This window comes from Sus scrofa, chromosome 6 (assembly GCF_000003025.6).
Source record: "Sus scrofa isolate TJ Tabasco breed Duroc chromosome 6, Sscrofa11.1, whole genome shotgun sequence".
Classification (NCBI taxonomy): domain Eukaryota; kingdom Metazoa; phylum Chordata; class Mammalia; order Artiodactyla; family Suidae; genus Sus; species Sus scrofa.
Window position 1 is genome coordinate 125,881,585 of NC_010448.4, and position 22,849 is coordinate 125,904,433.

The following is a 22,849-nucleotide window of genomic DNA, read 5'->3' on the forward strand; positions in this document are numbered from 1 at the left end:
ATAGCCGGTTGCTGATTAAGCTTTTATTCTGACTTTTAGGCATTTAACAATCATTAGCATTGAGGAAGCTTGGCATCAGCTATCTATGCAGAGCATTCTAGAGAATTACCATCTTGCTTCTGCAGATGGCTTGCCTATCTGGAGCAACCTTGCATGCCTAGGTTTGCACCTTGGTTCTCTTTGCTAATGCATATTCTGCTAACAACCTATCATAAACCACTTGGGGCCATGAGGTTCCTCCTCTTCTTATCCTTAAGAGGACCTATCATACTGTGCAAATGGTGGGCCAATCTGCACAGGTCCGGCTTGTCTAGACCAACACATTATGTCTTCATTCAGGTGACCCTATGAATAATTTATGCCTTTTGGTCTTTGTTCTTAAGTTTAAGTCATTTACCAGCACTGGGACTGTTTTTCAAGCAGGAATATGGGGTAAGTAAAGTAGGACAAGATGGAGTTTTCAGCAAAGAGGCTAAGAAAATATTGTAGAAACATGTCTCGCGACATTCAGTGTTAACAAATGTATATTAAATAAGGTGTCTATAAATAGAAACATAGATAAAATATTATATATTCATTGTTTCATAAAAATGTTGTGACCAGAGGCTCACAGGAACATAATCCTTTATCTCCACTATGAGCAGTCTTTCCATATTCACTATTTCAGTACATTATAATTTTTTTTTTCTGCAGCATGCGGCAGCTTGATGCCAGAGCTGAGTTCAAGAATGCAGCCTTGAGAGAGCAATGTGTTGTTGAGACCATCTGGACAATGAATGTGACTGAAACCCATTAGGGCCTCTCTACATAATTACCAAGAATAACAAGAATCAATTCTATCACTGCTGGCTGAAGATAAAGGCAAAATCTGAATGTAGAATAAGAGAAAGGATATCATTCAGAATTCTTAAGTTCAAACAAACATTGAGAAACAAATAGAGGATATCAATTTCACAAAAAAAAGTAAAACTGAGCTCAAATTCTAAACAGTCCATGAAGTCCTGGAGAGACTCTGTTTCCTCTTTACACCTGTAAAGAGGCTTGGTTTAGAATAGCACCTCTGTGTTATCTTGTCTTTGTTGGTTTGCAAACTTGAAAGCTTCTGAGTACAATCTGAAACTGGCTCCATCCAAAAAGAGCAAGGAGAGACCAAAGAAGAAAGAGGCAGCTTCTCAGTTTAGAATGTGGTGCCATTAAGAAGAAGGGAACTGGAGCCCTGAAAGTCAAGATGATCCCACCCTATTTGCCAGGATTTTGAGTTTGCAGAGAGGCCCAATGGGTTTCAGTCATGTTCACTGTCCAGATGGTCTCAACAATACATTGTTCTCTCAAGACTGCATCTTTGAACTTGGCTCCCAATGTGGGGACAGTGAGCAGAGTGTGAATTCCAAGGATAGAGGAAGGGTGAAGAACCTCTGATTGAGCAGGTCCAGCTCCCAGATCAACCAGTGGTTGAGTCCTCTTACTAACCTCAGCCAATAGTCAGAAAAATAGAGTTTCACCTTTGCAGCATAGGTAGACTTCGGTTTCTCTGAAAAGGTGGGAGAGTTTTAGTTCTCACATTGTCTCCTTTGAGTCTTTCTCTGTTCCCTCAACAAATTCCAACTCCAACTTTAGTATTCTTCTCCTTCTGAAAAGAGCATTAACTTTTGGAAATCTTACAGTAATTCACAGCTCAAATTCAAGCAGACTCTCAAGCCAGCAGTTCTGCTTTCCCTCTCTCTCTTTTTCATTCCAGCATTTCTTTTAGTGTTTACATAAACTTTTTGTTTAGTTTCTCTTTAAAAGGTAAATTCATACAATACAGGGAGGGACTTTCCTCCTTTTTAGGGTCTCTGCCACTCTCTCCTTGTGCATTTACAGACTCTAGTTAGGTGACAAAGTGATTAAAATGACTCCAGAGACCTTGAGGAATTACTTGTGTCACTAATTACTGTCTATGGACTCAGCCTCTGATTGCTTCTCTTCCTTTTGTCTCAGAGACGCAAGTCTGAGTGTGGGGTCAACAGCCTTTCTGTGATTAAATATTCATGCACAAACACAAATGCATACAAGCAAGGCAATAAGAAGTGCTAAAAATTACAGCAGCATCTCTGTCCTGTGGAGCATGGAGAAGCATGAACAAGGAAAGAATGAACAAAGACCAGCACCGCAGATCAAACATAATGTGGGCTGAAGATGCACTCATTGAAATGGGTTTTCTAACAGTTCTCAGAAATGTCTGAAGTAATTATCATCCCACAATATTTCTAGAACAAATTATATAAAGCTCTTTATGACCTATGATTATAGAACAGGTTGCTTGATGACATAGGAAACACACTGATGGGTACCAGGTGTGGCACCAGATGCAGATAAGGTTCACTGTTTTTCCTCTAATGAGACTGGAGAAGCCACAGTCTAGTAAGATATGAATGGCACATTTTAAGCACTCAGTAAATATTTTTTAGATAAATGGATGACCTGCAAAGATGCTGAGTGGACCAAAATCCTCTCGCTCCATGGAGTTAATCTTTAAAGAGTAAAGATGTTTACCTGAGAATATAATCTATAGAGAGGCAGAGGGATCAATGACAGTGCTATATAACACTGAGGATGCTAAAGATACTGCCATTAATAATTTTTTTCTGTTGCAAATAGTAAGTTTAGGAATTATTCTTGAGTATTCCCTCATAGTTTGGCAAAAATATGATGTGTTTTGAAGTCAGACACACCTGGCTCTGCCATCTATTAGCTATTAATCATATATAAATCATCTAGCCTACATTATAGTTACTTTTTGGTAAAATAGGGTAACAGCATCTTCTATCTCATTATTTTGTTGAAATAATTAAATAAAATAATATACATTACCTGGCCTAACATGCTATCTGGCAGATAGCAGATTTTCAAATGTTAGTTTTTTCTTACTTTCCTTATTCAGCATCTGCTCTGTGCCGGGAACTAAAGTAGGGTACAGTGATAAATAAAATTGACACACATCCTTCCCTCGCAGGGCCTGTAGTCTAGTGGGAAAGACAGCAACTGACCAAATAATAATGAAAGAAACTCTTGAAAATTCTAAGGAAGAAGAACAGAGGAAAAATAAATTTTTGAGTGAGGTGACTTTAGTGTTGGGAGGAAGATGAGATCAGAGGAGGTTTCTCTGAGGGAATGATCTTAGGCTTGCAATACAAAGATCTCACAGTTTCTTTGGCAAGAGGACTGGAGAAAGATGGAGACACTCTCAAGGTGTGGAATATTTTGTAAAAGCCTAGAGTTGAAGAGGCTTAGACTTTTAAAAATCTTTTATAATCTTCACTCCAAAAATACAACTCTTTTCTGTCTCTGCCCACCACAAGGAGAGGAGCTGCTGCCATGTCTGTGCATCAGCAATGCATGGTGGTGTGGAACTACTCCAGCTTCTTGGTCAAGAGGAACAAGTAGGAGTTCCCGTCGTGGCGCAGTGGTCAATGAATCCGACTAGGAACCATGAGGTTGCGGGTTTGGTCCCTGCGCTTGCTCAGTGGGTTAATGATCCGGTGTTGCCGTGAGCTGGGGTGTATGTCGCAGACACGGCTCGGATCTGGCGTTGCTGTGGCTCTATTGTAGGCCAGTGGCTACAGCTCCGATTCGACCCCTAGCCTGGGAACCTCCATATGCCGCGGGAGTGGCCCAAGAAATAGCAAAAAAAAAAAGACAAAAAAAAAAAAAGAGGAACAAGTAGACGTATAGCACCAAAACCAATAACCTGGAGGCCCACAACTCATTCTGCTACAAGGGGGTCATTCACCACAACACTGTGGGCGTGGAGCCCACAGCTGACTACAAGGGTGTTGTGGTAGTGATGAAGTGGAGATCCGGGCAGCAAAAGCCAGTTTATTTTAATTTTTTTGTACTTGCAGTCTACCATCAATAAGAGTGCCCCAGCCACTCTCAGCAGCACCTGGCACATGATCTGAAAGAACAAGTACCACCACGATTTGTAAATAACTGCTATTTGCAGAGCCAGTGCCATCCTGTGCAGTGAGAAACCTGTGATGATGAAGAGGAAGCAGGCCCACCCCAGCAAGAGCTCCTGAACCACTCCCTTCCCCAAAGCTATGAAGATGTCAGCTAACAACAACAACAAAAAAAAAAAAAAAAAAAAAAAAGGAAAGAAAGAAAGAAAAGAAAAAGGGAAGAAAAAAAAAAAAGAAAGAAAAGAAAATATAAATAACAAAGAGATATTTCCCACAGTATTTTAGCTCTCCTTTCCAAGGTCTAAGTACTAGAGATCATTATTCTTACTGAGTGAAGGGTTGAGGAAGCACAATAGCTCAACCCACAACTTTGTTCCTTGAGTATGACCTGATCATGCTTCCTAGGAGAGATACTGTGGGATTTTGAGTCCTCTCCAATGAGATAGAAATCAACGCCTCTGGGAGTTCCCGTCGTGGCGCAGTGGTTAACCAATCCGACTAGGAACCATGAGGTTGCGGGTTCGGTCCCTGCCCTTGCTCAGTGGGTTAACGATCCTGCGTTGCCGTGAGCTATGTTGTAGGTTGCAGACGCGGCTCGGATCCTGCGTTGCTGTGGCTCTGGCGTGGGCCAGTGGCTACAGCCCCGATTAGACCCCTAGCCTGGGAACCTCCATATGCCGTGGGAGCGGCCCCAAAGAAATAGCAAAAAGACAAAAAAAAAAAAAAAAAAAAAAAAAAAACAAAGCCTCTGGGCAAGACAGAAATTACCAGACCCTTATCACTCCTGCCATTGTAATACCCCCTTCCCTACTTTGAGTGACCTGGCCAATTCCTTCCTACCCTCTGCTAGAAAAGGTATATGGCCCACTCCTCACCCCATCCCTTTGGGGCCTTATACATCCCCAAGACTCCTCTCTCCCCAACCAATCAGTAGGTCATCAAGTGTATTCTAAGACATCTCCTCTCCCTGGGCTATATAAACAGACACAATCATGCACTCGGGTTGTCCCTCCCTGATCATCAGGAAGTCTCCCACTGTGCTAGCAGTTTCTCTTATCTCAATAAACTCTTCTTTCTCTTAACATTCCTATGCTAAGGAATGAGAATGCTGGAAAATTATTTTTCCAACCTGTGCACACAGATCACAACAGCTATGGTCCCATTCCTCTTTTATAGCTGGGATTCTTGATAGTGACATCATTCAACTATCAGGATCCATCAGGATTTTTTTCTCACTTGTGTCACTAAGAGAGGAAGTGCTTCTATTACATAGTAGAAGGAGCACACACACAAAATATTCTTTTTTTTTTTTTAGGGTCACACCCATGGTATATGAAGGTTCCCAGGCTAGGGGTTGAATCGGAGCTATAGCTGCTGGCCTATGCAACAGCCACAGCAACACAAGATCTAAGCCACATCTGTGACCTACATCACAATGCACAACAATGTCAGATCTTTAACCCACTGAGCGAGGCCAGGGGATCGAACCCTAGTCCTCATGGATGCCAGTCATATCTGTTTCCACTAAGCCACAACAGGAACTCCTACTTTTCTGATTTTTCAGTAAATGCATTCTTTTGATTCTTTCTCTGTTATAACTGATAGAATTTACCTTTTTGAATGGAACCACTCAGGGCTCATGGGTTCCTGCTCCATGATCTCTACGAGATATACTTAAGCCCATCTTCTTCAATATTGTCACTTGACAAATGGCCATAAGTCTTGACTTATGAGGTAGAATTTTTTTCCCAAGTTTCCTGATAATGTTGTTTGTTGTACCATATGATTAGGTTCAAAAACTTCTGGAGTTATTAGAAAACTTGTAAAGGTTTTTTTTTTTAATTGGATGAAAAGCAGTTATGAGATTATTTTAATCTCACATCAGGTCATTTTATCTTGATGGAAGTCTAATAGATGGTTTCCTTTTAAAGCTATTTGTGCAATTTTTTTATTACAAGCTGAAGAGAATAAATTGGGTGATAGAAACTGTCAAAAACAAACCTGATTATCACTATATGAGTCATGGACAACTTGAGGGATCTAACCGTTACCAACAAATTTCTCAACCAACATTAAAATTATCTGAATAATTAAACACAAAATTGAAACAAGATGGCAAAGGAAACACAGGATAAAAACTGAAACTCCAAAGGTAAATTAAATATAGGACCAAATTGTTAGTGAAGTAGCCTGTCATACAAAGAAAACACCTATGCAAATAAGTCATTTTCCTGCATGCAGCAATATGTGGAACCTGGGTTTCTGCAGTGCAAATTGTGTTCTATAATTATAAGTGTGTGTTATATTTATGAGTTGTGAAAGATTATATGGGAAAGAAAACATTATTTCTTTCTCTTCAGAATAAGATGCCTACTAACCAACATCTTCCTGATCGAGGGCTGGTCCATGGAAGGCACTGCCAGTTTTGGTTTCTGTGACTTTTACCATGCTTCTGTGACCTACCATAATCCTCCTTACTGGCACATTAGGTTTTTTTATTGAATTAATATCTTTGATAATTTCAGTCCATTTCGGTCCAGTCTTCTTAAGAGCCCTCCATAATATATTTCTTTTTCTTTTTTTGGCCACCCATGGCATATGGAGTTCCTGGACCAGGGATCAGATCTGATCTGCAGTTAAAACCTGCACCACAGCTGTTGCAACACCAGATCCTTAACCCACTGTGCCAGGCTTGGGATAGAATCTGCATCCCAGTACTCTAGAGACACCACTGATCCCATTGTACCACTGTGGGAACTCCACCATAATATATTTTTAATGTTTTTTTTTCTTGATGATTACCTTTTTGAAGTTAATACAGGTGTACACTGGATTCTATGAATGAATATCTTAGAACTAAGCATTGATATTCATTTTTATGCCTTTATCTGTGTTGGGTTTGTGACTATATCAGGCCTTTAACTGTTATGAGTTAATGAGAAAAGAATAGAGATAGACTTAAGATAAAAACTGCTTTAGGAGCCAAGTAAAGGCCAAATTCCATCATGGTACTTATACTAATGAAAATTTCATAGTAATTTGAATTGAAAATGAGGCAAGATAATTGAATTGCCATGTTACATACAGCAATACAGATGGGCTGAATTTCAAAGAAATCAGTCCTATAAGGATAGTCAATGCCATATATACGTTGTAGTCAACAGAGTTTCAGCGAAAAGCTCTGCATTTTATTAAGGTTGTTAAATTGAAGTTTTTATATTAATTTGTAAATTTAGTTTTTAAATAATTTATAAGAGGAGTTCCCTTTGTGGCTCAGTGGTTACTGCATCTGACTAGGAACCATGAGGTTGCAGGCTTGCTTAGTGGGTTAAGGATCCGGTGTTGCCGTGAGCTGTGGTGTAGGTCACAGACATGGTTCAGATCTGGTGTTGCTGTGGCTCTGGCATAGGCCGGTGGCTACAGCTCCAATTAGACCCCTAGCCTGGGAACCTCCATATGCTGCGGGAGTGGCCCTAGAAAAGGCAAAAAGATAAAAAAAAAAAAAAAATTATAAGAAATATTCAAGTATGGATATATATACACACACATACGGAGTTTTACTTAGGTTTATACATTAAATAATATTATAATAAAATTAAGTCAGTACTGGGATAAGAAAATTTAGTTCTTTGCAAATTGTCAATATTAGATTCAAGTGAGAGAAACCTGTTTCACACCAGGCCCAACATCCACTGCTGGAATTATTCTGTAGACAGGGCACTTGTACTATTTGTTTTACTGTTGGGAGCTCTGATGAGTAGAAAGTTTGATTCTCATTGTTTACTGAAATTTCATTTACTCTTAAGTTCCAACCACTTAATTAGGAACAAATTAAGTCTGCTTTCTTTTGTTGGAACTGTAAATTATAGGAGAATAACTATCATATTATTCTCCCCAGTGCTGCTTCCACAAATACTTTTGAGAATTTATTTTAGACAAAATATTATGCATTAGTCATTTTTTGCGTTTCCAGGTAAAACAATTAGAAGCCTTTCAATCTTTTCTTGAAAGCTCCCTTCCACCCCCAATTACTGTAATTTAAACATACTTTAACAATGTCCCTCTTACAATGTGGCACCTAAAAATAAACACATAGAAAATAAAGATGTATTCAATTATCACCCATAATAATGAATCGGAATTATTAGACTCAACAATAAGGCACCAAGGGAGCAGATAAAGAACTGTATTGCACACTATTCTTGCCAAGTTTTGGATGTAGTTGGAAATAAACATTACAATTTTAGATACTATTAAATAAAATCAAGAAACAGTGTAGGAGTTTAGAGGTCAGAAATCAGAGTTCTAGAGTGGTTACTGTACATTTCTAGGTTCTAACAAGCGTTAGGTCTTGAAAGGTATATAGACTTGTATGTACCCAGTGAATACAAGCACCGAAGTACTTTGCTTAAAGTAGCGTATATATATTAGTGCCAAAAACGGAACCCAAATCTCTTTGTTCTTCGTCTAGTCCTTTCTCCACTTTTCAAAATAGAAAGAGGGAATCTTTGCTTGAGATAGCAAATACGTGATTAAATTTACAATTTTTGTAAAGGGTAGACACTTGATAAGCGTTTTTTTGTTTGCTTTTTTTTTTTTTTTTTTTTTTTTTTTTCCTGCCCGCTCCTGCAGCATATGTTAAGTTCCTGTGCCAGGGATCAAACCTGTGCCCGAGCCACTAGAGTGACAATCCCTGATCCCTAACCCGCTGAGCCACAAAGGAAGCCCCAAATTCTAATTGTTCCCTGGTTAACCTCCAGACAGTGAAAGTTGTTACAACACTTTCTGAACTGAATTTCCTTTTGGGTTGATCAAAAAAACAGATCAGGTTCAGAAGTCAGTTTTTTATTTTCTTAAAAACAAAACCAAACCAACCAAAATCACCGGTTAGCACTGGAAGAAAACGGAGAATTTGGAACGTAACCAAATAGGCTGTATTTCCGCATTTCTATTTACATTCAGGCAAGATGGTGGGCTCCTTTTGCACATGTGCAGGAGGGACGCTTGGGCGGGGCGGGGAGTTCCGCCGCATGGGGATTGGCCGGGATTGGCAGAGAGGCGGAACCGGAAGCGCCTGTGTTGTGGGGAGCCTGCAGGTTCGGTCTCGGAGTCTTCCCAGCGCCTTGCTTCCCGGCAGAGATTGGCGGCGCCAGGGCAGAGAGGCGGAACCGGAAGCGCCTGTGTTGTGGGAGCCTGCCGGTTCAGTGTCAGAGTCTTCCCAGCGCCTTTCTTCCCGCCTTAGGTGTTGCTGTAGCCCGGGGATGCCATGGGGGAAGCGGAGAAGTTTCACTACATCTACAGTTGTGACCTGGATATCAACGTGCAGCTTAAGATGTGAGAGAATCTGGAGACAGGAGCTGGGATTGCGGAGGCTCAGAGGGGAGGCAGGGGCCTGTGGTTGGGGAGAGGAAATGATTCTTAGCCTGAGGGGCCGCCGAGAGGGCTAGAGCCAGGGAAGAGCGAGGTGAACTGCAGCTTGGAGAGCTACCTTGTGCGAGTATTCAGGACGCGGTCTCAGTGAGGAGGACAGCGGAAGGATTAAGTCCATTAAGTCCCAAAGGGGTTTTACTTCTTAGAAGCGTTTTGCTGCTTGCAGCAACCTTTTGTGGGATTATTACTGTCTCATTTTACAGATAAATCAAGTCTTGGTAAAGTTGTCGTCCCACAGTTAGTAATTGGAAGATCTTATTTTAAAGCGAGTTCGGAAGGTGGAATGGAGACTGCAGAATTTATGGAGAGGTAGACATGGGCAGATGAGGTAGTTGAGAATAAGATGAGCACATGGATGTGGTACTAAAAGCACAGGGAGTGATAGAAGCTTCGGTTGAATCTTAAGAAAGTCTGGCATTGTTTAGCCAGGAAAGTTGGGAGTGAGTCAAAGATGAAGGTTCCATTTGCAAGGGGATCAGAATAGATGACAAGAGACCCTTGCAGAAAAATCTTAGAGTACTATTGTTGAAGTGAAGGTCCAGGGCATGTCATCTTGAGATAAGAATAACGGAATTGAGTTGGGGAACAGGTAGGAAATTGGAAATTATGTCCATTTTAAGGCAGTCTTATAGTTGCACTTTCATGTGTAATCATGAATTACTAATCCCCACATCATTCATAATGTGTTTTAGTCAGTACTCAACAAATGTGCCTCAGGCAAAGGGCTTTATATCTGTAGTAAATACATTTTCTCAGTCATCAGGTGTTCCTTTGAATGATTATTTCCCTTTGTTTTCAGAAGTTACTTCAAACTCTGACAAGTCCTTTACTATTCATTTTATGGTGGTGGTCAACAACTAAACTGTTCTTTTGTATAGTACTCTACACACCCACTTAAGGTAATTTTTACAGCATACACCACTAGATGCTTGTACAGGATCTGTATTGCCATCATCTGGTAAAGGACTTTCCTTCAGTCTTGTTCCTCTTAGTCTTTCCTGGACGTATGAATATATTTTTTAGAAACTTTTGAACATTAAAATGAAAGAAGAAAAAATTTTAAGAACTGATCCATTATTAGCAGACACATTGAATATTTTGAGGCAAAGATAAAGCATAAATCAGAAGTTTGGCAACATGCAGTACTAACCATCTTATAGCTTCTGAGAGTGGTTTTGGGGAGGGCAGGAGGTATCAGTTTAGAATCATAATCAGAGAATAGTAAATTTTAACACTTTATTTATTCTCTCCAGGCCTTTTTTTTTTTTTTTTTTTTTTTTTGTCTTTTTGCTATTTCTTGGGCCGCTCCCACGGCATATGGAGGTTCCCAGGCTAGGGGTTGAATCGGAGCTGTAGCCACCGGCCTACGCCAGAGCTACAGCAACACAGGATCCGAGCCGCGTCTGCAACCTACACCACAGCTCACGGCAATGCCGGATCGTTAACCCACTGAGCAAGTGCAGGGACCGAACCCGCGACCTCATGGTTCCTAGTCGGATTCGTTAACCACTGCGCCACGACGGGAACTCCCCAGGCCTTTTTAATAACAACTTGCACCTTGATGTCTGTTTTCTTAGTGCCGTAATTGAATATCTAACTGTCCACAAGTCATGGTCACTTTGGATGTCCCAAAGCACTTTAAAAGCAACTTGTCCAAAATTGAGCATATCATTAACCTGCCCTTCTAAATTTAATCTCCTCTCACCCTGTTTTGGTAATTGTTAGCATCATTCATCAAATTGGTTAAGACAGAAAATGAATCATGCAGACGCTTCTCTTTCACCTTCCCTGTTTAATCGTTTGAAAGTTGTCATGAATCTATATGCTCAACATCTCTGATCCATGCCTCCCTTTTAGCCCCACTGCCCTAGTCTTAGTCTCCCTTTTTCCTTTTTAAACTTTCACTGCAAGTCTTCCAACCGATCTTGCTTTTAGCCCCTCTTCATTACATTCTTATACTCCTGTCAAAGTGTCAGACACACAAACAAATTGCTTTCACTTAAGATTGTTCACTTAACAGGTTTTTGAATGTTCATTCATTTTGTGTAAGGCACTGTACCGAATTTGGTGGCTAGTTAGTTTCATTGCCCTCCTAAATTTCATTCTCATCTCTAGCTTCTTCCCCACATGAGCTTTATGCTTTAGCAGTACCAACTTGTAGTTCCCCAGACACATCATCTTGCCTTTTACCTTTGTATGTGCTTTTTTTTTTATTCTATGATGACTCTCTGCCCCTTTGTCTCTCATCTCGCATATATTGCTCAGGCTCATTTCAGGCATCTATCTAGATTACAAGCCCCTGCCCCCGAGCCATGTTAGGTGCTCCTGAGACTTTTTGATTTATCTTTATGTAGTGGGAAGAACACTGGCTCTGGCTTCCTCTGTCCTGGTTTTTGTTCTCAGCTCTGTTACTTCCTTTGTGATCCTGAATAATAAGCTTGATCTCTAGTTTCTGCTTCATAATTTATAAAATAATAATATGAAAAGTAAAAAAAAAAAAAAGGTAAGAAAGCGTACATAAAATTCCTGGCACAATAAGTGATGTAATCTTGATGTCCAAGCAATGTTCAGACCTCTTTTATAATGTTATACATATCTTTTATTACTTAAAACACTGTATTTCTTAAATGATCAGATAATACATCTACATAGTTAAAAAAAACTTGAAAGCGGAGTTCCCGTCATGGCGCAGTGGTTAACGAATCCGACTAGGAACCATGAGGTTGCGGGTTCGGTCCCTGCCCTTGCTCAGTGGGTTAACGATCCTGCGTTGCCGTGAGCTGTGGTGTAGGTTGCAGACGCGGCTCGGATCCCGAGTTGCTGTGGCTCTGGCGTAGGCTGGCGGCTACAGCTCTGATTGGACCCCTAGCCTGGGAACCTCCATATGCCGAGGGAGCGGCCCAAGAAATAGCAACAACAACAACAACAAAAGACAAAAAGACAAAAGACAAAAAAAAAAAAAAAAACTTGAAAGCATACAAAAAGATAATGTAGTTAAAAGTAAGTTTTCTCCCCAGAGCAAGGACTTATTATTTTCTTATAATATTATATTGTTTATCTCATCTTTCATTTCTAGACCTCTATGCCTAGTACAGTAAATGTTGAAAGAGTACAGGAATAAGTGGACAGCTTGAAATTAATAAACTAATGCTTGAAAGCTTGTGATATCTAGAAAGTAAATCCAGGAGTTGGTGACAGGGTTTAAAATTAAGAAGCCTAAAATAGAGAAATAGTTTGATGAAGATAGGACTTATTTTAGGTATATTGGGATTTTAAGAGACCTTCAGTAAATGAAAAAGTGACTTTAATTTCATCTGTAGGAAAATGTTCACGTAGCATAAGTTTACTGTAACATAACCATAAGCTCTTCTTACTATTAGTTGTGTATGTTCTTAAAAAATGTGCCTAAACATTATTATTTTTATGCTTACAGAGGAAGTTTGGAAGGGAAGAGAGAACAAAAGAGTTATAAAGCTGTTCTAGAAGACCCAATGTTGAAGTTTTCAGGACTATACCAAGAAACATGTTCTGACCTCTATGTCACTTGCCAAGTTTTTGCAGAAGGAAAGCCTCTGGCCTTGCCAGTAAGAACTTCGTATAAGGCATTTAGCACAAGATGGAAGTAAGTTGTTTTCTTGCACATGAGGGGTTCAGGACTTTCTGTTTTCCTTTTTCTTTATGGATGTTGAAAGTATTATTTAGTAGGGATTACAGAGGAATTTTTTTTTTTTTTTTTTTTTTTATGGTTGTACTCACAGCAAATGGAAGTGCCCAGGCCAGGGATTGAATCTGAGCCACAGCTGCTACAGGTGTGGCAACTCCAGATCCTTTAACCTGTTGGGCTGGGTCAGGGATGGAACCCATACCTCCACAGCAACTTGAGCCACTGCAGTTGAATTCTTAACCCACTGTACCTTAGCAGGAACTCCAAAGGATTACAGAGGAATTTTTAAAAATTCTTTGTTTAATGCCTGTAAGCATTGATCAAATAGTTTAAAGCCGGAGCCTATTCAAATAGAATAAAGTGTTGTACATAGAAGTTTTATAATTGCAATGAGGTGGAATTTGTTTTTATTGAGTATACTGACATTTTTAGAAGAACTTGACTGATGGACAAAATGACCCAAACCACATCTTTAAATTTTCTACCATTCTGTGCCCTTGAAACACAGAAATACTTCTGGATAGTTGGTAATCTTGTCTAAGCTGATGTGTGGTGGGAGCTCAGTTCTTTAGAGCGATATCTGTTGACCTTCTGGTTACCTTAATTGTAAAACTTTTTTTCTCTCTTCTTTTGTTAAGTTCTTGATTTATTGAGCATGGCACATTAGCAAACCACTGTTGGGACTCGAGGTAAATGTAATGAACACAAAGTTCTTATTTTTCGGAGTAGCATTGTGGGTCCTCTAATATCTTTTGATACTTCTTATTTGATAGATCATGTGGTACAGTTTTAATGTTTGATCCATGAGTATTATTCAGTAGCCTGGTAGGCTTGGTACAGGATACACAAGTTTTATGCCTCTCAAGGAAGGAAATTATGTCTGCAGTTTTCATGGAAGACAGGGTGTGGCCACATGGACTCCCAGGCTGTGCTTTTGAGGATACAACCTTTTGTTTACCAGGTGTAGCCCAGCTGACTGGGAAAAAGTTTTGCAATGAGATCAGAAGCCTCTGGTGATCTGCCTACATTGACACCAAATATTTCAATGGTGTAGTTTCTTTAGTAGTTTTTTCTGTGGTTAGGTAAGCACACAGGAATATATATATATGTATGTATGCTTGTTCTGAAAAATTTCAAACCTGTAAAAGTAGAATAGTATAAATGAACTTCCAGGGCCTCAATACCTAGTTTTAATAATTACTAACTCAAGGCAAATCATCTTGTGTCATCTATACCTACTGTTATTTTGAAGCAAATTCCAAATAGTGTATCATCTTTACTGAAATATTTCTGTATCTCTTTAACATAGCTACAGTATCATCATTACCTAAAAAAACCCACCAAAACTCCTCAGTTGTATCAGAGGTTCTTAAACTGGAATTAAGAAATCTACGAAGTCCTGAAATTGCATGTAGATGTTTCTATCTTGTCCATTTTTACAGGGATAGAGCTCAAAGTTTTTATTAAACTTTTTGAGGTGGTTTGTGCCCCCTCCAATAAAAAAGTTTTAGAACCATAGATTTAGGTCAGAAAGTCAGCATTTATGGTGAATTCCACTTTTTTTGCAGGAAATTTGTTCCATGCCTTGGCAATAAAGGAAATTAAAGCAAAAGAAAATTCCGAATTATAAGGAGATTGACATCTTTCTCCTCTTCTTCTCATTTACCAACTCCACTCTGAATTGTTTATGTATTATATATTTTCAAATATATAAACACTTTCATATTTGCTGTCTCAAAGTTTGAGGTTTTAATTTATATTTTTAAAATTGTGAAAGTAATAAAATACTCAAATAATTAGAATGGCTTTTTTTAAAATTATGTAGAATATAGATTGAGAAAATAACCTCATATTGAGCAAATAATATGAGGATAGGCTTTTGTCTTTGAAATATACTCTTTGGGCTTAGGGGAAACATTTTCAGATTTTGTACATTCTGCTCTTTAGTTTTTAAGAGTTGAATTTTTCACCAAATCATCAAAACAAAAATTGGATTCCTAAAATAAATAAGGTCAGGAATTCCCTGGTGGCTCAGCAGGTTAAGGACTGGGCATTGTCACTGCTGTGGCATGGGTTTGATCCCTGACCTGGGAACTTCTACATGCCACAGGCACAGCCAAATCAATACATAAATAAATAAATAAGGGCAAACTTCATACAGCCATTATTTTCTATATGCACTTACTTAAAAGAAGATTCTATAAACTGTGGAGAAAATAAATTATACTGTGAAAGATCTCTTGCTATCTAAATTTTGCATTTCCTTAGTTTAGAAAGTACTTTTGGGTAGTATGATATTCCAAATTATCTAAATCTGATTTTTGAGGGTTTTTTTTTTTTTGCTATTTTTTTTAGAGCCGCACTTGCGGCAAATGAAAGTTCCCAGGCTTGGGGTCGAATTGGAGCTGCATCTGTTGGCTTATGCCACTGCAAGGCAGGATCCAAGCTGTATCTGCAACCTACACCAGAGCTCATGGCAATGCTGGGTCCTTAACCCACTGTGCAAGGATAGGGATTGAATTTGCATCCTCGTGGATAGTAGTCGGGTTTATAACCTGCTGAGCCACAACAGGAACACTCAGATTTCTGAGTTTCTGATAGTGAGTTTTGAAAGTTTGAATAATGAGGAACTTATTCAAAATCATCTAAGTGTATTCTTTCATATCCTGTTCTATTCTGTCCTATCGTAAGAGAGCCCATGGTGAGGGAACCTGTGCTTGCTTTAGCCTGTGTTAGCTAATCTCTGTAGTTTGTTCATTGTTAAGCAGTGTAAGGTGACACTGCTTGGTATTTATCTTTTCAGTGTGGCCTACCATGTGGATAGTAATTAAATAAAATTCATTAAGTTCCTCAAGCTTATCTGTAGTGGAGAATGGCTTTTTAAAACTTTTTTTTAAGAACTTCATAGAAGAAATGGATTTAATGACGTTTAGATTCTCCTTTAAATTGTTAGCCATCTCTAATTTTCCTGTAGGTCATTGAATTTATATGGTGGGTGTAAATATTTGGTTCTTGAAATTTTTGAATATTTTATTCAATTTCTAACTGATGCAGGTGTATTTGACCCAGACTGGGATATACACTTTGAGAATAATTTTGAGCAAACAGAATAATTTCAAGTAAACAGAAACAATTCTGTTTGTCTGCTGGGTATTAATTTGTGTGCTGTTTGTACAGTTTTCTTCTGGATTGTAAAAGCCATCTGTTGTTTAAGGAAGTTGAAACAATCAGATAAATGCAGGGTGAAGTTTTTGAGTGCAGAAGAAAATTTGTAGAGAATAAAAACAATAAGAGAGCTGTGCTGTCATATTACTGTTATTAAAAACTGCTATTCCTTGGGAGTTCCCGTCGTGGCGCAGTGGTTAACGAATCAGACTAGGAACCACGAGGTTGCGGGTTCGGTCCCTGCCCTTGCTCAGTGGGTTAACGATCTGGCGTTGCCGTGAGCTGTGGTGTAGGTTGCAGACGCGGCTCGGATCCCGCGTTGCAGTGGCTCTGGCGTAGGCCGGTGGCTACAGCTCCGATTCGACCCCTAGCCTGGGAACCTCCATATGCCTCAGGAGCGGCCCAAGAAATAGCAAAAAAAAAAAAAAAACTGCTATTCCTTAGTGAAGTCGCTTATACAAATGTGCTTTGAAAGCGTTTTAAAACCAATAGCTAAGCATTCATTATTAGTATCAATGAAATAACTTGAGTAACCAAAAAAAAACTCATGTAAAAAATTGTATTATGTCTGTCCAGAGCTTTTTCATGTTACAAAGATTTTTGTGGTTTTTTTCTACTTTATTGAGGTGCTTAACTCTTGGACATTATAGGACTGTATTATACTCAGTAGCCTTTTGAGTATAATATGAGTAATTCTTATTTTTTTATTTTCTTGATAAATAACTGTTCTAGAGAATGCTTATCAAAAAAAAAGAGCATAATTTGGTTCAAAACAAGTTTGATTTTAACAGGTTTAAGTGTTTCCCAGATTTTTATTGCCATTATCATACTCCTGTGTCTTAGTGATACTTTTTTTTTAATTGAATTATAGTTCATTTACAATATTGTGTTAGTTTCAGGTGTATAGCAAAGTGATTCTGTTATACATATATATGTCTATATCTATACATGTGTATATATATATATCTATATATCTATATCTATATCTGTATTCTTTTTTTTTCTTTCTCTGCTGTACCTGCAGCATATGTAAGTTCCCAGGCCAGGGATTAAATCCAGCTGGAGCTGTAGCAATGCCAGTTCCTTAACCCACTGTGCTAGGCTAGGGATCAAACCTGCCCTTCTGCACTGACCTGGGCAGCTGCAGTCATATCCTTAACCCTCTGTGCCATAGTGGGAACTCCTATATTCCTTTTTAAGAAATTATTTTCCATTATAGTTAATTATAAGATTTTGAATACAGTTCCCTGTTATATACAGTAAATCCTTATTGTTTGAATTTCTTGATTGAAGGATTTACCAGTACTATTTTTCATGAGCTTTGTTTTTCAAAAATTTTGTTTATATGTTCTGTAGGCATACCTCAGAAATATTGCAGGTTTGGTTCTAGATCACCACAATAAAGCAAATATTTCATAAAGCAAGTCAAAATTTTGTTTTCCAATGCATATTCAAGTTATATTTATACTCACTATAGTCTATTAAGTGTGCAATAGCATTACTTTTAAAAGCACAATGTTCATACCTTAATTAAATATTACTTTATTGCTAAAAAATCCTATCATCTGAGCCTTCAGCAAGTCATAGCAGTAACATCAAAGATTATGGAAAACAGATCACCATGACAAATATAATAATAAAGAAAAAGTCTGAAATATTTTAAGAATTACCAGAATGTGGCACAGAGACCTGACATGAGCAAATGCTATTGGAAAAATGGTGCTGATCACTTGCTAGATGCAAGGTTGCCATAAACCTCAATTTGTAACATTGCAAGCCTGATACAGTGAAGTGAAATAAAATAAGGTATGCTGAATTTGAAATTGAAGTTGCCTAGAGCAAAATTGAGGTAAGTGTTACATTATTTTTTGTACTATTAATTTAATCTTTGGGACATCTCCTTTGGCCAAACCTTCTGTGTAGTTTGTTAATTTAAAAGAGAGTTATATACGTATGTTTATGTTGACCTTATTTCCTTAGATTTAGGTTTATGTTATCTTTATTTCCATAGCTGGAATGAATGGCTGAAACTGCCTGTGAAATACCCTGACCTGCCCAGGAATGCCCAAGTGGCCCTGACTATATGGGATGTGTATGGACCAGGAAAGGCAGTGCCTGTGGGTGGAACAACAGTTTCATTGTTTGGAAAATACGGGTAAACATTCTATTCTTCTATGGGAATATTTGTAGCTTGCTTGCTCTTTTCTTTTTGTCTTTAATAGTTTATGCCTGGTCTGGTTCTCTATGCTAGGAAGTAGAACATATTTGGTACATATAATTCTTTAGTTCTTGAGACTTAATTTGGTACATATTGGTAATGAGATTTCTAGTAGGAAATAGTTACTGGAAACTAGATCTTTATTTTTAGGGAAAAAAAGATTAGCATATTTTTTTTGTTTTGCTGCTTTGTCGTAATAGTGACAGAAAGGACAACAAACAAGCATAAAGAGCACTACTTTGCTGTAATGGTAATGATTATAATAGAAAAGTTAATTCTGTTTTTAAAAATCTACAGATACTAGAAGTTTATTCTAAAAAAAAAAGTCCTGAAGACTTTTTTCTCTGGCCCTTTTAAACAGAGAGATCAGTCTTCATCTTAAGAAATTTGTTGATATTCTATTCTTTCTATGTTTATTAATTGTAATATTTCTCTAAAGAGCTTGGTCTTTTACCATGTATTGAATTACCTTGGTATACAGTTCATATAGAAAAGGCAGATAAATGTGGAACTTTTTTCTCCTTTAACAATTTTAAGAATGAGTTGATGATGCCTTGGTAATTTGCAAAGGTTTTGTTTTTTTTTTTTAAGTTTTATCATGAACGTTTAGAAAGTTTTATAATATTTCAATCCATTGCTGTTTTTATTCTTTATAATTCTCAAAAACTCCTGTTTTTGGCCATTAGGAGTGCCTTCAAGTTAATCCCAGATTTTTTACTTTTTTTCTTTTCCTGGCCTTGACTGTGGAATGTGGAGGTTCCCAGGCCAGGGCCTGAACCCACACCACAGCTGTGACTCAAGCCACAGCAATGACAACAACCTGCTGTGCCACCAGGGAACTCCCAATCCCATTGTACCTTTGACAGTATACTCCAGTAGTTATGGGTAGTGTCTTTACTTTCTGATAGACAAACTATTCCAGGCTCATTGGGCATTTTTCTGCCCTAGACATGGAATCTCAGAAGTTGTAGTTCCTTTCAGTATGAAATGGTAGAGAACATAATCTAGGTATTATCGAACTTCTTAATTTTTGCCCATTTTTAAATTGAAAAATATTATCTCTAAAACTAATTTTCGCATTAGATGAATGAAGATTTTGATATTTTTCTTTACTGTTTGTGGATACATTTCTGTGAACTGCTTTTTGATATCCTTTGCCCATTAAAACAATTAGATATAATTCACATACCATAAAATTCTTTGCTTTTTTTTTTAAGTTGTCATTTTCTTTTCTTTTTCTTTTTTTAGGGCCGCACTCATGGCATATGGAAGTTCCTAAGCTAAGGTTCGAATCCTAGCTACAGCTGCTGTCCTATACACAGCCATAGGAACGCCAGATCCAAGCTGCGTCTGTGACCTACACCACAGCTCACGACAATACCAGATCCTTAACCCATTGAGTGGGGCCAGGGATCGAACCCTCATCCTCATGGATACTAGTCAGGTTCATTACCACTGAGCCAAAATGGGAACTCCCTCAATTTTCTTATTAATGTGATAAGGGGTCTTTGTAGATTGATGAAATTAACCCATTGTGTGTAACATATTACAAATATAGTTTTTCCTGTTTGACATTTTCCTTTGAGTTATGATATATTCATTAACTTGCTTCTTTACTTGAAATTCATGGGTCTTAAATTATGTTGAATTTATCAGTTCTTTAGAAACTGCTGGTAGTTAGGAAGGCAGGTTATAAAACTAAATTGATTGCCTGGCTCTTTTGCTTATATATGTTAACTGGGGCAAGTTATTTAATCTCTTTATGCCTCAGTTTCCTTATCTGTAAAAATGAAATAATTGTATTTACCTCACAGAGGAATTTTTGATGAAAATTTACTAAAGGCATTTAATGAGCTTGGTAAATAGTAGGTATCATTATTTCTGAACTATTCTTACTAGTTTTGGATACTATTAATTATGAAATGTTTTAATATTAGAGGGGGGTTGTCTTCCTTATTAGTATTCCTTTTAGAATTTCTCTGGATATTCTCTATGTTTTATCCAATAAATTTTAACATTTCCCCAGTTTGAAAAAAGGTCATTAAAAAAAGCTCATTGTTATTTTGTTGGGAAACTATTGAAATATACATGTGAGTTACAGAGAGAATTGAGACCCTTATACTAATGAATTTTGCTATTCAGTATGTCTCAAAAGCTTCAACTCGTGAATAAAATCTAGATGTAATTCCATTTAGAATAGCTTGATTAGGTATTTTAGTTTAAAAAGATATTTATTATTGAACTTCATGCAGGAACAATAATTTAGATATATCTGAAGCATTGTGTCTTCCAGTTTTAAGCATGATTTGTGACAAAATGTCATGTTACAGTAGAATGGACATTACAAAATCAGTATTGTTCCTTTTCTGGAGTGTTTTTTCCTTTTTCCTTTCTCTACCATGGTAGAATTTGCTTGCCATAGAGGAAAAAAAGCACTGCAACTATTACACTTACTATAGTCTTAGTGGTTAAATGTTCTTGAGAAACAGCCAGATAGATCTCTTGAGTTTTCCTCCTGGCCTCTTCATAAATAGTTTACCTTTAGAAATATCAGTGGGAGGTTCCCTCATGAAAACATCTCTTTTAGCACTCATATACATTTTAGTTGACCTTAGGATATAGTTTCAGTAGGTACTCTAGACTCTAGGTGTGAAGCAATAGTTCATTTCCGCAGAAATACAGTGAAATAACCTGTTTAACACCAAATACAGTCTGAGATTGACATTTGTGATACTGTTATACCTGACTTTTGCTGAGTTTTTAAAAAGAACATTAAATCGATAGTAATCAATGTGTGTATAAGAATCATCTGGTAAACTCACTAGACAAACACCCTTCGGCATTCCTACTGATTCACTAAGGCTGGTGGGGACCAAGCATCAATATTTTTAATAAGCTTCCGAGAGATTCAGTGGAAGGTTGCCTATGGACCACATTTTGAGAAAAAACACATTAACCTTTTCATAGTAGTCTCTTTATGTGACTTATACATGTGATTCTTTTCAAAATTTCTTCCTTTATTCTATCCCCTGGTGCTCACTTTATTTGTATTTCTTTTTTTTTTTTTTGGCTTTTTGCCATTTCTTGGGCCTCTTCCCACGGCATATGGAGGTTCCCTGGCTAGGGGTCGAATCGTAGCTGTAGCTGCCAGCCTACGCCAGAGCCACAGCAACGCGGGATCCGAGCCGCGTCTGTGACCTACACCACAGCTCACGGCAACGCTGGATCGTTAACCCACTGAGCAAGGGCAGGGATCGAACCCGCAACCTCATGGTTCCTAGTCGGATTCGTTAACCACTGCGCCACGACTGGAACTCCTGTATTTCTATGTATATACCAGTAAAGAAAAATTTCTTTATTTTCCATCGAAACTATGTTGAAAATGTGCTTGAAAGTACTGTTCTGCTTTAAGAAGTGATCAAACCCCAGTGATTTCAGTAAAGGTAGTAGTAGCAATAAGTTTTAGTTAAACTTCAGTTACTTTTGCTGTTAGTAAGTAAATTAAGACTTTGAATCTTGGAGAGCCATCTGTTATCTCTTTAACTCTAACCTGAAAAATAGTTCATGCTATTCTTCCATGTCCTGAACACATCAACTCTCAGATACAAATGAAACATATTTAACTGATTCTTATGAAATTACCTTGCTTAGACCAAGGTTTCTCAAATATGAGTCATTAGCTTACTACCTTCAGAATTCCTGCATGTCTCTACTAATTATATACTTTTTTCAACTTAATATTTTTATTAAACCAGCTCACTTTCTTTAAACTTCCATTTAGTTTAAAGCAAAAACTTAGTATCTCTGCTGTATATGGAAAATACATTAAACATTGGTGGCTAATGATAAAAATACGTACAATGATAATAACTACATAATTAAAGTTCTTAAATTGAAACAAACAAAAAACCCCTAATGAAATACAAAGGATAGTAAATCTATTTGATTTCTGAAATATACATACAATATCTGCAAAAAAAAAAAAAGTCCTTTAATTAGCATGGTTCTGTTTGTGTCTAGTCAGATATAAGGGTCTACTTAGCTCACTGTCAGCTAAATTTAAAAATAAGGTTTTACATCAACATTTTCTTTGCTAAGCAGTCCAACTCCTATATGATTGTGGGACAGTTAGCCAAAAGATAACATTAGATTTTAATACTTTGCACAGAGGTAAAGGAATGCAAAAAAGATAGATCACTCACTCTTCCTTTTAGGCTGAGGCTTGTAGTAGCCTTCACCTCAGGAAAAAGAAATCTGAAAAGCCCTGTGAAATTAAAAAACTCCATTTTCTCTCTATGTCCTGGGGCCTTTCCTTGAAGGGAAACTGGGTTGCAGTAGGCATAAGCCCCACCATTCCTTCACAGGATACTGGGCTTCCTTTGCATCTCTGGCTTGTGGAAGGATATGATATTCAGTACAAACACCCACTTG

General features: G+C 37.9%; 1 protein-coding gene and 1 pseudogene across 2 annotated transcripts in view; both read left to right on the forward strand.

Annotated features, from left to right (window-relative positions):
- LOC110261443 lies at window positions 3,358-4,061 on the forward strand (annotated as a pseudogene).
- Window positions 9,014-22,849, forward strand: part of PIK3C3 (phosphatidylinositol 3-kinase catalytic subunit type 3) — a 148,156-nt gene continuing 134,320 nt past the window's right edge. The window contains exons 1-3 of one of the 2 annotated variants that reach the window (XM_021093598.1): window positions 9,014-9,275; window positions 12,805-12,993; window positions 18,212-18,355. In XM_021093598.1, the coding sequence (XP_020949257.1) occupies window positions 9,208-9,275; window positions 12,805-12,993; window positions 18,212-18,355 (401 nt within the window). In that variant the 5' untranslated portion in view covers window positions 9,014-9,207. 2 annotated transcript variants of the gene reach the window in all.